Raw genomic sequence first — 14,901 nt, forward strand, 5'->3', positions numbered from 1 at the left:
TCACTGCCATTTTGAATGTGTGTTTCACTTGTCTGTTTTTCCAGTGGACTTTACTTCCTTGCCAGGGAGGTTTGTGAAGATTTGTTGCTGTTGTTTGCATTATTAGTTTTATTATGCTAATTCTAGAATCTCTGGTGCATAGTGCAATCTCAGGCAGGAAGTAGTGGCTCATTAAAACAGGTATTCCAAAAGTCTTGGTAGAACTTCAAGATTAATTCCTTCAGGAAGAGGTAAAATTGTCATTAGATGCAGATGATATGATACTATATAGAGAAAATCCTAAAGACTCTACATGAAAACTACTACAACTGATAAACGAATTCAGCAAGGTAGCAGAATACAAGATTAACATACAGAAATTGGTTGCATTTCTTTATACCAACAATGAAATATCGGAAAGGGAATGTAAAAAAACAATGCCTTTTAAAATCACAACCCCAAAAATAAAATACTTAGGAATAAACCTCACCAAGAAGGCAAAAGACTTATACGCGGAGAACTGTAAGACATTAATAAAGGAAAGTGAAGATGATTCAAAGAAATGGAAAGACATCTCATGTTCTTGGGTTGGAGGAATTAACATTGTTAAAATGCTCATACTATCCAAAGCAATCTACAGATTTAATGCGATCCCTATCAAATTACCCATGACATTTTTCACGCAATTAGAACAAATAATCCTAAAATTCATACAGAACCATAAAAGACCCAGAATTGCCAAAGCAATCCTGAAGAAAAAGAACAACGTTGGAGGCATAGCCACCCCAGACTCAGACAGTACTCCAAAGTCACAGTAATCAAAACAGTGTGCTATTGGCACAAAAACAGACATATGGATCAATGGAACAGAATACAGAGCCCAGAAATAAACCCACACACCTCAGTTAATCTTTGACAATTAATCTTTGACAAAGGAGGCAAGAATATATAATGGGAAAGAGACAGTCTCTTCCGCAAGTGGTGTTGGTAAAGTTGGACAGCCTTATATAAACCAGTGAAGTTAGAACACATCCTTTCACCATACACGAAAATAAACTCAAAATGTCTTAAAGACTTAAACATAAGACATGACACCATAAAACTTCTAGAAGAGAACACAGGCAAAATAGTCTCTGACATAAATCATACCAATGTTTTCTTAGGTCAGTCTCCCAAGACAATAGAGATAAAAACGAAAATAAACAAAGGGGACCGAATCAAACTTACAAGCTTTTGCACAGCAAAGGAAACCATAAACAAAATGAAAAGACAACCTACAGAATGGGAGAAAATATTTGCAAATGATGCGACCAGCAAGGGCTTAATTTCCAAAATATACAAACAGCTCATACAACTTGATGACAATAAAAGCAAACAACCCAATCAAAAACATAGGCAGAAGACTTAAAGAGACATTTCTCCAAAGAAGAAATACAGATGGCCAATAGGCACATGAAAAGATGCTCAACACTGCCAATTATTAAAGAAATGCAAATCAAAACTACCATGAGGTACCACCTCACACCAGTCAGAATGGCCATCATTAAAAAGTCTACAAATAACATATGCTGGAGAGGGTGTGGAGAAAAGGGAACCCTCCTACAACACTGTTGGTGGGAATGTAAGTTGGTGCAGCCACTGTGGAAAACACTATGGAGGTTCCTCAGAAAACTAAAAATAGACCTACCACATGATCCAGCAATCCCACTCCTGGGCGTATATCCAGACCAAACTATAATTCAAAAAGACACATTCACCCTGATCTTCACAGCAGCAATATTCACAATAGCCAAGACATGGAAACAACCTAAATGTCCATCAACAGATGAATGGATAAAGACGATGTGGTACATATATACAATGAAATACTACTCAGCCATAAAAAAAAGAATGAAATAATGCCATTTGCAGCAGCAACATGGATGCAACTAGAGATTATCATACTAAGCAAAGTAAGTCAGAAAGAGAAAGACAAATACCATGATACCACTTATATGTGGAATCTAAAATATGACACAAATGAACCTATCTATGAAACAGAAACAGACTCAGAGACATAGAGAATAGACTGGTGGCTGCCAAGGGGGAAGCAGGTGGGAGAGGGATGAACTGGGAGTTTGGGATTAGCAGATGCAAACTGGTATATATAGATTGGCTAAACAACAAGGTCCTACTATATAGCACAGGGAACTATATTCAATATCCTGTGATAAACCATAATGGAAAAGAGTATGAAAAAGAATGTATATACATATGTATAACAGAGTCACTTTGCTGTACAGCAGTAATTAACACAACGCTGTAAACCAAGTATACTTCAATAAAAAATAAGTTAATTAAATTTTTAAAAAGATTAATTCCTTCAGAAGAACAAGTACTACACATTCACAAAAAAAGCACCCTTTGAAAGTTTAAATTTTTGAATTTCTTTGCCACTTCCTTAGTTTTGATCATCTTGGACAATATATTTTCAATACTGACTTTTAAAAAGAATTGTGTTTCAGTGTTTGCTATCCTTAGAGAGACAGAAACAGATAAGTACAACTAAATACCTGTTTTTCAAAAGTCTCAAAAGTATAAGGGAAATGAAAGTAATTATATCTTCAAATGATTTTGGGGTATGTTTCTAATTTCATACTTCTGATGCGATTCAAGATTAAAACTGTATTAAGACATTTGAGACATGCCGCATTGGTATTAAATGAATTTAATTTTGTGTAAAGTGGCAGAAATATTTTCTTCAGCAAACATACCTGCAGATATAAAATCACAACCATAAATCTACAAAAAAGCAAGCTACTGAATGAAATCTGATTGGTTATTTCCCTGCAGTATGGATCTGCTAATAATTTAATTTACTACTTGCTAACAGAAGCCAAAATTTAAATATACATATATATATGTCTGTGTGTATATATCTATCTCTTCAATTTTAAACCATTCATATATACGAACAAGTATACATACACATATATAACAATTGTTCATATATATAAACAATTTAAATTAAAGAAAGTACATCTGGTGGCCTATTTTTTCCCCCCGATTTCTAAAGAACACCATATTCTATTCTAGGCAGTGGAATGTCAATCCACGTTAAGGGTTGTTCAATGAGCATATCTGAGAAACCACTGGTTTAGCCAATGATGTACTTATTGAGGGAGGCCCTAGTGCCACTGTCAAGAGCTTATCCACAGGAGAGATAAGAAGGTACTTGTTTGGTTTGTGAAAAGAAGGAGTAGTGAGGAATGGCAGGTAGCTGCAGGCTGATGACACGTGATGTCCATATATATGTAGAACCAACACGCCCATAATTGCACCCATTTTCCATACCCAAATCCAAAGCCTTTATATCATTAATCCCAGGCAAAAATGGTAAGATTCATGTGTGTTACTATCCCACGGCTTCAAGATGCCTCTAAACTCATGAGTATGTCTTAGTTTTATCAGTGGAGGACAAACCAGGCTTCTATCACCAAGCCCCATTCCATAACAGGCAAACCAGTCCAAGACTTCTCTGAGTGCTGCAGGAGAGTCTATGGAAGGGGCGCTCACTCCACTGTGATGCCTAAAATGCCTTTGCACAGAGCAAACATTCAATACATGCTGAGTGAATGAATGAGTGAACTGGCTCATTTCAGGGAAATTCCATTCAACAGGCTGGCATTCCTTCCTACCCATCTTAACTGTTAAGCTTGCCATCAGACAAAAATTTAATTATAAAACGTTAGAGCTGAGGAAATTTTAGAAACTATCTACTCTCCAGAGGTATTACAACTTTAATTTAGTGGTAAAAATCACTAGGAGTGATTTAGGAGTCTATCAGACCTGAGTCCAAATTCCACATCTACCATATTTTGGTGAGCAAATAACTACTTCTGAGGCTCTGTTCCATATATGCATTATGGGATATCATAATAATACATACATTAATTGTATGACTATCAGGGGATGAAGTGACACAATCCATTTGCCATGGTCGGCTAAGTAATTTGCCCCAAGTAAGCACTCAAGACATTAGCCAATATTCATAGTGGAGAGATGAAAACAAAACTCTGGGACTGATGCCTACCCTAGTGGCCCCAGTGGTCATAATGACTTTCTTCCATTCAGCCTGCTCTCTTCTCACTAAGACTAAGGAAGAGAAGATGAACAAATTAGGAATAACAATTTGAAAATGGTTTTATACTCCCTGAATGAATGGAATTATAATAAAATGATTCATGAGTTCTGCAGAAATATGATGAGACTTTAGATCTTTATGTTAGTTCTCTACAAAACCAATTGATGGCCCTAAGATGTACCTTCCCACCCAGCCCCATCCTTACCAGGATCAAATATCATTGTAAATGGAAAAGTCAACAACACATAATCAACAAGCTAAGTTACAAGCCAGTGAAGTCTCGGAGCTTTGATAGAGAAAATTCAGATTTATCATTATATGTAAAAATAAGATGATGTGAAGAACTCAATCTAAAAAATATTACCTGGAGATCTATAATCTCTACAATAGTGCTATAAAAAGTAAAGAGCTAGAAATCTATTTCGATGGTTTTCCTTATAAGAAAGCACTTTCTGTATAACTTTTAATGTACTACTGATGAGAACAATTCAACAAAATTCAAATAAATATCTGCAGATGTCCTACGAGAAGAAAAGAACAGAGTTAGATGTGACAGGGGATAACTGGACTTCAGGATGAGTAAGACCCTATACTTGACCTCAATAAATTAACATGAAATACAGTGGATGAGTCATGTACAGAATGTCAGAATTCTAAAAGGCCAAGCTAAGTACCAAAAGGAACACGTGGGGATTCTTAAGAAGGAAATAAAATATTGGTTAGTTGATTACGAAAAGGCAGAAGGGAGTAGGTTCCTTTTGGCTGCTCTTTGAAGAGATCACTTCCTTTCCCCGCTAGTCCTGAGGCTACGGTGGCATGGGCAATAGAGGAATGTGGGGACTGAGAATCATTTCTACTCTCACCAGAGTGGCTGGAAGCAGATTTTCTTACCAGGATGTAGTAGTATGCTAATATTTAAGGGTTCTTGAGGTCAGAGAGAAGGGTTTGAATACTCCGGCTCCACCTCTTGCTGTGGGTCAAGTTTGTTACGTTTCCAACACCTCGGCGTCTTTATCTGAAAATTGGGGACGATGATAATGTCTCCCACCTGAGTGTGAGAACTATATGATACAGTGCATACGCAGGGCTAAATTTGGTGCCTGGCAAACAGAAAGTGCTCAGTACGGCAGGCGAGTGTAGTGACAATAAAGGCAAAGATGACAGGGGTAGTGCCGGTGTTGCTTCTGCCCCCAGAACAGGCTCTGACTGGGAGAGAGTTAAAGCACCTTTGGGTTCATGGGGGTTTATATATAAGCAACGGTTGATCAATGTGAGCTGGCTGTCCAAATGATTATGTGCAATCTAAGAAAAAAATAGGCCTCGGATCTGCTCAGCTACTTAATAATATTAGCAGCGGTAGTAGTCAAAGAAGCTAAATTTTATTAAGTGTTTATATGCCAAACAACGTGCTGAACGTTTTAAAAGGATTTACTCACTTATTACAACAAGGCTATATGCTAGGTCCTGATAATGTTATTCGTCTCTTTCAGATGTTGACTGAGGCTCAGAGGGGTTACAAAAGCACCTAAGATCCCTTTATCAGTACATGACGGAAATCAGTTCAAATCCAGCCTGTCTGACTTGTTCTTAATCACTAAGGTATGAAATTAAGCATGTTGCCCTTTGCCTGATTCTCCTTCCGAGGCCTGAATATTTCACTTAGCTCTCTGAGTGCAGAAGAGAGAAAATTCTCTCTCCTTGGCCCAACCTGGCATCAATACCCAACTCCCCTTCTCAAAATGGGTTGCTTCAATGAGCAGCAATGAATGCCGGGTCGTGGACCAGTCACCTTGATGACTAAGAGTCAGACACTAGGGAAAGAAAATGCTCTGTGACAAACCTACCCTTATACAGAAACAAGACAGAAATGGGGGGACAGGGCAGAAGATAATGGAATAAGGCATAGGAAAAATAGCACCTGGCATCGTGACAGTAATAATAATAATAGTAGTAGTAGTAGTAATAGTAATAATGATAGACTTCACTATGATCTAGGCATTGTATTAAGTGCTTGGTGTAAGTGACTTCATGTTAACATTGAAAACAAGTCTATGGGGATGAAATATTATTAACATCATTTTATAGGCAGGAGTATTGAGGTTCAGGTAATCAGGTAAATTGCCCAAGCTCATATGGTTAGCAAGTGGAAAGCAGAGATTTGAACCAGCACCTACACTCCTAACCATTATGCTATAACCATTATGCTGAAGACATAAGAATTCCAATGGTCTTTCCCCGTAACCCACTCCTGCACTCCAGACTTAAATAGTCCAAGATCAAGAGAGAGCAAGCTTGGAGTTGCCACTCTTCGGTGAGTGTCAATCATTTCAAAACAGTCTATTTGCTAACAAGATGCAGTTCCTGTGATAATCTTCTCAACCAGCTATCAAGAAACAGGAAGCAAAGATTCAAGTAACAGTATGTTCCTACTTACGAGGAAGGTGGGACAGCACAGTTGACACTGGGCTTAACTGTTCTGGAAAACGTGGTCCCAGTAGGCATACACGCTGGTACATTTTCCCCACCTACCAAATACAAAAGAAGTATTTCATTTCCATGTTGCTCTTCAAAGTTCCACCTCATTCGTGCCTGTCATTCATCCTCTGGCCTCTTCCTGTCTCCATTTCTGTACAGAAAGGTGCTGAGTCTCTGCTCTCGGATACGAAAAGGGTGTGTTAGGAGAGGGAGCCATGGTACCTCGATGTCTTTCTTTTTTTATCTTAATTCTATTATGCCAACTCCACTGAACTTAATTAGAGTGAATACAGAATTACACAATTACCCTCTGTTCTATTCTTCAGATGTTCTATTTTGATAAAATTTACGACATGCTGCTCTCCCCTTGAACACCAGATGAACACTAGAAATGGATGTGTGTTGACATAAAATCTGTTATAATTACAATTCAAGTATAGCTTACATAATGGTAGTGTTAACATAAAATTATAGATGTGTAGAGACAACGTGGTCATGCATTTTTTAGTATAAGTACATGCTTAGACCAATATCTGTTAGCGGAATGAAGATGGAAGAGAATTTTGGTTAAGCCACAAAGGCTGTTTAAGGACTTGCAGATAGCTAAGGGGAACTCAAAGACCAGTAAGATAATATTTCCCCTGCCATGTTTTCAATTGCAAAGTGAAGGGAAGATGTGAAAGCAAGTACCCCTATGGAAATTACAAGACAAGTACATTTTTTTCCTTGAGTACCTGGGTAAATGCTTAAATTCTAATGTATATCAGTGATGCAAATTTTCAACTGAGTTTGATAAATCATAAAATAATAATTATACATATATGTATATAAAACTGCATGGAACTAGGCAGTTCAGAATTACTTCTAATTAAAGAGGTACCCTATGACAACTAACTTAAACCTTACAAAATATGGTTCCAAGTACCCTATCAGAGTGAAAAGCAGGAGACTGAAAGGTTTAGTGTAAATGTTTGTAGTCATGGTGTCTTAACTAAAACTACTGTGTGACAAATACTATTAAAATAATTGTGACATTTTATTCACTTTTACTGCAAACAACAAAACAAACTATAGGTATTTTTTCATTTCAGGCAATTATTTTAGCTAACAGTTATTAAATGTTTTGAGAAGACACAGTGCTAATTGCATTACTTCATTTTATCTTTAAAATAGCGCTTCCACGTAATTATTCTTAATATCTCCATTGTATTACAGTGTATCTCTACTTTAGACCTTTCTTCAGAACTGCAGACTTGTGTATCCAACTGTGTACTCAGCATCTCTACTTGGATGTCACGAAAACATCTCAAATCTTATACCTCCAAAACTGGTCTTTAATCCCCCAAACATGCTCTACCCCAAACTTTTTCCATCTTAGGTGACAGTAACCACACCTTTCCAGTTCCCCAGGCCCTAAATCTCGAATTAACCCTTGACCCCCTCTTCCTTTCCATTCTTGCATTCAATCTACCACGAAATGCTGTCACAACCTTCCCAATGTGCCACTTCTGAGAATTACCAGCCGCTAGCAGCCTGGTGCAGGCCACCAACATAGACCTCGAGGATCCTGTAGTCGCCTCCCGAGATTCTCCCTGACTCCACTCTCTCCCCACATCCTCAAGACCACAGATAGAGTTATGCTTTTCAAACAAGAGACAGTTCATGCCACACCTCGGCTAAAATCGTGCCCCTGGCTGCCTACATTTAGAGTAAAAGACACAATGCATGTGATGGCCTCCCAGGACTTACCCAATCCATCCCATCACATATCCGACCTCCAGCCCTCCTGCTGTCTCTTCCTCCCCACTGACTAAGTCAGCCAGGGTGGCCTCCTTGATATTCCTCCAAGCTGCCCGGCATATTTCTGCCTTACAGTTTTGGGACTGGTTATTCTTGCTCCCAGGGAGTGGTCTCCCCATCATACATTCTGACAACTCCCTCACTTCAAGTCTTTGCTCAAATGTCAACTTATAAAATCCACCCTGACTACCCTATTTAAAATCAGAACCTACCTGTACACTCCTCCAGCACTCCCAACCCAAGCCTCTTCAGTGAGCTTCACATCCTTTTCCTTATCCCGTAGCGCCCATCAACCTGTGACAAAGCATAGAATTTATTTATAACATCCGTTTCCACACGAGAGTGTAAGAAGGGAGAAAGCATGCAAGAAGGAGCACGCAGGCAAAGGCTCTTGTCTAATTTATTCATTGATACGTCCAAGCATAGAGAACAGGAAGATGCTTGATAAATAGTCCTGAAAAAGATACAGATGAGGAAACTAGTAGTAAAGCTCAGAAAGTTTAAGTAACTTCCTCAAGGTTCTAGAGCTAGAAGAGGGTCACAGTAGAATTCACACTTGGGGATGTCTAACTTCAAATCTCTTAGCCTCTCTGCTATCTTTTTTTTTTTTTTTCCTCCTTCTTTGCGGTACGCGGGCTTCTTACTGTTGCAGCCTCTCCCGTTGCGGAGCACAGGCTCCGGACGCACAGGCTCAGCAGCCATGGCTCACAGGCCCAGCCGCTCCGCAGCATGTGGGATCTTCCCGGATCGGGTCATGAACTCTCAACCACTGCGCCACCAGGGAAGCCCCTCTCTGCTATCTTAAGTCCATGCAATTCAGGATTTGTTTTAATCAGTGCCATGGAAATTCTCACTCCACTGAATAGGATCACTAAAGTGTTCTCTGTCTAGATTTATATATATATTTTCCATTTAAACAAAGGAAACAGAAGAGGGGAATTCATCATGGGTTATTGTGGTAGTTTTACAGCAATTTTAGCAATAATGACATTTAAGTAATAGTGATATTTAATGATAGCATAATAATAATAAAATAATAGCTCTTAAATGTATTGAAGACGAATCGCATGCTAAACTCGGTGCTAAAATATTTCCATGTATATTTTGTGCAAAATCCTTATGAATATTCTATCAGATGAGCTTTATGTGTAACTCCACCAGGCATACTTCTCTTATTCCGCTTTCAAAGATAAGGAAATTGATGAGAAGTGTGGTAACCGTTTGATCAAGATGAGACTGGTAATAAGTTGCGAGTATGAATTTAAATTCAGGTCTAACTCCAGAATTTGATTCTCAATCCATACATGAAAATTCTGATAATTCCTTTGATAAGGGTATGTTCTCTCCTGGAAAACATCCCCCATTATGTCTGCCTGTGCTCATACCTTCAGGACACAGTCACGTTTAAAACATGATAAAAATGTTTAAATAGTGTGCTTTAATAAATGGAAATATCTTCATCTAAACAATAACACAAAAAGGCAGGCTGAGCCCTTTGAAGTGGCTTCGTTGCTATCTTCCATCCAGAACATGAGAAGGAATCAACAGCTGCAGAGTAAAGAAAGCATGAAACCCAGAGATGGAGGATTCTGTAAATGACCAATTACAAGACTATTAAGCCACACTTTCACAGCAAGAGGCAAAATATTCCATTAAACTGAAAATTCTTCTACCCCTCACTCCAAGGCCCACACAAACATTAATGTTGCATTTATTAGGATGTATTTCCTGTGCTCTATCAACTTGACTTTCAGCAACTGTATTAATACAGTCCTTTCGCTTTGCACATATATCTGAATGATGGATTCCATTACTGGAGTTTTGTAGAAGGAGTGGAGTGAATGAAGTAAAGTTTGGGAAGAGCCATCATAATCCATAATGATGGGCACTGAATCAGGACAAGAAGAAACCTCTCTTCTCATTTATTTGAATGAAAATTCTACTATATATTTATTGCCTCTGTACAGGGCCATCTGTTGAATAATGGAAAACAAGCATCTTTCATTTGGAGGTAGGATTTGTGTGCTCAAGTTTCGATGGGCCTGCAGAATTAATCTTGTTTTAGAAATGAAATAAAATGTAATTTCTTACTGTAAGTAGATGTGGTTAAGCAACTGGCAACTTTGATGTCTTTAAATCACTGCAGTTTCGGGGTAGGCAAATCTATAATTATTTCAAGCACTTCTTTATTGGTGCAACAATTGAGCAGTGTACATAGTGGTCAACAACCTGGGCATTGTCAGACGACTCTAAGTTTGAATCTAGACTTTGCCACTCACCAGCTATGTGACTTTCAGCTATGAGAATCACTTTCTTCAGCTTTACACTGTGGATTATTATATGCCCTTTGCAGAACTACTGTAAGAACTAAATGTATATGGGCACAGTGGCTCATAGTAAGGGCTCAAATTAGTACTGTGGTCACTACTCGTAGTACTGAATAGAACTTCTATTCTCATAAAGTGGGATATGTGTCCCTTTATCATTGTAATTTCATATCATTTTAATTTTGACCTTATAATTTAATAGCTTGATCCAAGAAACATTTAGCAGTAAATATAATTGAAAGAAGATTACCTGTCAAACATGAAATACTGTAGTATCAAGTGTGCTGGCACAATACTCTTCTCAGATAATTAACCTGTAAAAATATGTTATTGTCTTCTTTTTAATTGAGCACATTGAACATATATATTTACTGTGCCAATTGGCGAAAGGTCCATTAATTCATCAGTCTAACTATATGTTGCATAAACGTCTTCTAAACATAATCGTATATGTATTTTATTTGTTGGGAAAATGTGTTTGAGATTGTTCTTTTCTGCCTATTTAAAGTAAGAGGATGAGAAATAGAGTTAGGCTTAATGTACTTTGTACTCCATTATGCCATGAAAATGCTTCTGTGCCCTGGAGACAACAACAAAAGATTTGCTTTAATGACAAGAATCAAGTATGTTCTAAAGCTTCCAGGTAGGAGGCGTATAGGTTGCAGTTTATATCGGAAGTCTTTGCTGTCTCTCTCAACTGCGTCTAGATGGGAAAGATGTGGTCACAAGTTCTTCAAGGTGATATAGTAAATGTTGGAAAAGAGGGGGGTAGGAGGCAGAGTTTTGAATATCTCAAACCTGAGCTAGAAGGATTTTATTCAAGGAAAATAGCGGATATGATTTTTCACTTAAGGAAGCAAACCTGACATTAATGTAGGAAATTAGCTCTTTTAGCTATGATGCTTTCAAATGCACATGGCTGAAAACAAATTCAAAATAGTCAAAGGAAATTTAAAAACAAAAACCAAACAACAACAACAACCTCAACAAACAAGTACTAGAAATTCAGGGATGCAGCCATATTCAGATACAGTTGGATCTGGAAGTTCCAGAGTATCAGCAGGGTTCCAGCTCTCTCTCCATCGCTCAGCCCTGCTTACCTCTGCAAGACTTTATTTTACAGAAAGTCTCTTCTTGTGCTGGATGGTCACTGGGAGTCCCAGAGTCATATCTCCCCAGCTTAGAAATTCCAGAGAGAAAAGACAATTCTTCCATTTTGCTCTGAGACAAAAGTCGTGGGGAGGAGTCTGATAGACTTAGCCGAGGTCAGATGCCTACCCGTGAGCCAATCACCTGCTTTACTGGAGTTCAGTCCCTGGGCGACTCATCCCCGGGGTTCGTGAGGAGGCAGGATGGCATTATCTGGCAGTTCTCCAAGAAAAGCCTGCTGTTTTTGTAAGATGAAAGGGGAGAGGACATGGATAATGAAACCTGTATCTGCTTCTGTAAAATCCACAGAATCTTACCCCTGCCCTGTGTCGATGACCATGCAGTAAGCTGACCCAGGAGGTCATTTTTCCCACAACAGTCTTTATATATATGACTAAGGAACACACTGGTAAAAGAATATGGGAGAAAGTCTAAGTATGACAGGTCAGCTAGACTGATATTAACTAAAAAAGCTGTGTGAAAATATCCTTAAAAAGTTGCCCCCAACTCACTCAAAGTCCAAAGTTGGAGCTGGAAATACAATGTCATGGAGTTCGGATAAGAGCAGGTTTTCTCCAAGCTGAACTATGACAGAGAGATTAGAGACTTCCAGAAACTATACTTTTTCAAAGAAAAAACATCACATGAGAAAAATGAGGCCTAGAAAAATTAAATGACTTAAGCTAATTAATGGCAGGACTGAGACTAGAGTATACTTTGTGTAATTGGCTATGGTCTTTTTTTTGTTTTGTGTGTTTTTTTGTTATCACTTCAGAACGAGACAAACTTAAAGAAAAGAAACACAACCAAAACTCAGTGGTTGGAAAAGTGATGGATGTGAACGCCCACTTGTTTCTTACGTATAAAGTTACCCCTCGCAGTGTTTTGGAGGAGAAAACGCTGGCTCTTCCCAACGTTGGTTACATACACAAAGATTCCAAAGACAAGACAAGTGCTTTGCAAACAAAGTAACTAGAACCAGCTCAGGCTTCCCCGCGCCGGGTCCTACGTTCCACGGTCAGAACCACCAACTGTATCCCCCCGGGGAACAAGGTGATTCAGGAAAGCTGGCGCCTTCAGAGAAAGGAGAAAACTTAGCCGGGAAGAGAGTCAGGAGGAAACTTGCTCAGCTTATTGCTAGGGTCTGAAACGATCGCAATAGAGTCCTTAAACCCCTCAGGTTTCCCCAATCAAGCACCCTCGCCTCCAACCTGGGCCACCCCAGATCTGACTATCAGACGACAGAAGTCTGCGGACGCACGAAGAGCTGACCACCCCACGAGAGGGACCAACGCGCGGCCGCGCCCACTCACCCACCGCTCCCCGGGAGACGGGAGACCAGCCCGGGGTCCAAGTCCTGGGAGTGGCCGACTCGCCCCTCTCCGGGCCCGGCTCCAGCTCACCTCGGCGCGGCCCGCCTGGGCGCCGCCATCTTGACCACGAAGGGGGCCTCGCGCCGGAGGCCCCTGAGCGGGCGCCCTGAGCGGAGCCGGAGCGCCGGGGAGGCCCAGGTCGGCGCCCTACGTCCCCCGCGCGCTCGCGCCCCGTCCACGAGCGACGAGAGTCCCGCACGCAGCGCCCGACCCAGGCTTCCGCGGAACCGGCGCCCCGCGCAGCCCGTACCGCGGCTCAGGCGGCGCCGAGGGCGGCCCGGGCGGAAGAGCGGGCGCGGGGAACGCGCTCGGTAACCTGGCAACGCGGAACAACCCGGCGTCGCCGGCGAACCCCAGCCCTCTACCGCGAGGAAGCACGGACCCCCGCACCCGCCGCCCAGCCCGCGCCGCCCCTCGGTCGCTCCGCCCTCCGCTGCCCGCTTGCTATGGTCTTTTAAATCCATGATACAACGTCTATATGTAACAAATCTGTTAAACCCTAAATGTTTATGATATTCAAGTAATCCATTATCTGAATTATTCTTGAAGATAAAACATCCAAAGACTTCTTAATTGTATGGGTATACATACATAAAATACACGTGGAGGTAACTTCAAATATAGTATGTGCCTGTCTCTATTCCTTCCCTCTCCGCTCTTTTAAAAAATGCCCCTTTAAAAATTGCCCACTCACCATCTGTTAGGTAAATTTGCTGAAACACAGTTAATGTGGAGACAGAAATTGTTATAGAGACTATTCCAAATGGCACTGACACCTGTATGTATGAAATTTTTAAAAGGGTAACTTAGAGTTGTTTTTTTTTTTAAAAAAAATCCCACTATAGTAACACCACATCATCCTAGGTGCCCAGTTCTATCCAATTACATAAGATGGAGAAAGAGAGACAGAGAGAGAGAGAGAGAGAGAGAGAGAGAGAGGAGAAAGAGAAAGAAGAAAGGAAGAAAACCAAGTACTTATGTATAAAATGTTGCTGCCAGTTTGAGATTATACTCAAGCATCAATGAACAGAAGGAAAACACTTACAAATTTACAAATGTATTTCATTTATGGTATGAGGGACACAGGTTTAGATTTGCAACACGCTCCCACAAGGGTCAAATTGACCACTTTTTTCTATCTAGTTGCTCTTGAGAGAACAAAACAATTGAAACAGATGCCATTCAATTCCAAGTCTATAGCTTAGACCATGTCACTGCACATGAAATATTGTTCATTCAGAGTCAGCACATAGCAAGAGTAATTTATACTCTCAGAGTGCTTGCTCTCAAGTCAATAGCAGAGAAGTCTTGAATAAAAACGTTCCCATTACTTTCCATTGTAATAGATCTTACTTATAGCCCATGAAACAGTGGTCAGGGGAGATTTATTCTTTGGACACCATATTATATAATCTCTCCACTTTAAGCCATCCCCCACTCGGCGATTATTTTTTAAATATGTTACTCGTAGTCAATATTAATTTACATTTAATCTTTCTTAGCATTAGGAGAGTATTATTTTGTACAGGCTCAGAAACAAATCTCCCGAAATTCCTCCCTGATGCTCCCTTCAGGCTGAAAATGCATTGCAGGGTGGCTGCAGTGACTTAATTCTAGTTGGCAGAGCCCTGGCCACACACTAATTTCATTAGCCTCAAACTCCTGGATTTGAAAG

The 14,901-nt window shown here is 40.0% G+C and overlaps 1 protein-coding gene across 13 annotated transcripts in view; it reads right to left on the minus strand.

Annotated features, from left to right (window-relative positions):
- The window catches only part of LOC309835203 (uncharacterized protein), a 125,824-nt gene extending 112,472 nt beyond the window's left edge, over positions 1-13,352 (minus strand). For 8 of the 13 annotated variants that reach the window (XR_014297971.1, XR_014297972.1, XR_014297973.1 and 5 more), the window contains exons 1-3: positions 13,167-13,303; positions 8,590-8,671; positions 6,537-6,627 (exon numbers count right to left, since the gene is read on the minus strand). Coding sequence is in view for 6 of the 13 variants with exons in the window: in XM_082674608.1 (XP_082530734.1) it covers positions 6,537-6,618 (82 nt within the window). In the remaining 7 variants the exon portion in view is untranslated. Of the gene's footprint in view, positions 1-4,053; positions 4,114-6,536; positions 6,628-8,589; positions 8,672-10,954; positions 11,019-13,166 lie in introns of those variants that run through there. The other 5 variants (XM_082674610.1, XR_014297977.1, XM_082674614.1 and 2 more) reach the window with 5 other exon arrangements.
- Positions 13,353-14,901: the final 1,549 nt, after the last annotated feature.

The sequence above is a fragment of the Grampus griseus genome, assembly GCF_964374135.1.
Source record: "Grampus griseus genome assembly, chromosome: 17".
NCBI classification, from domain to species: Eukaryota; Metazoa; Chordata; class Mammalia; order Artiodactyla; family Delphinidae; genus Grampus; species Grampus griseus.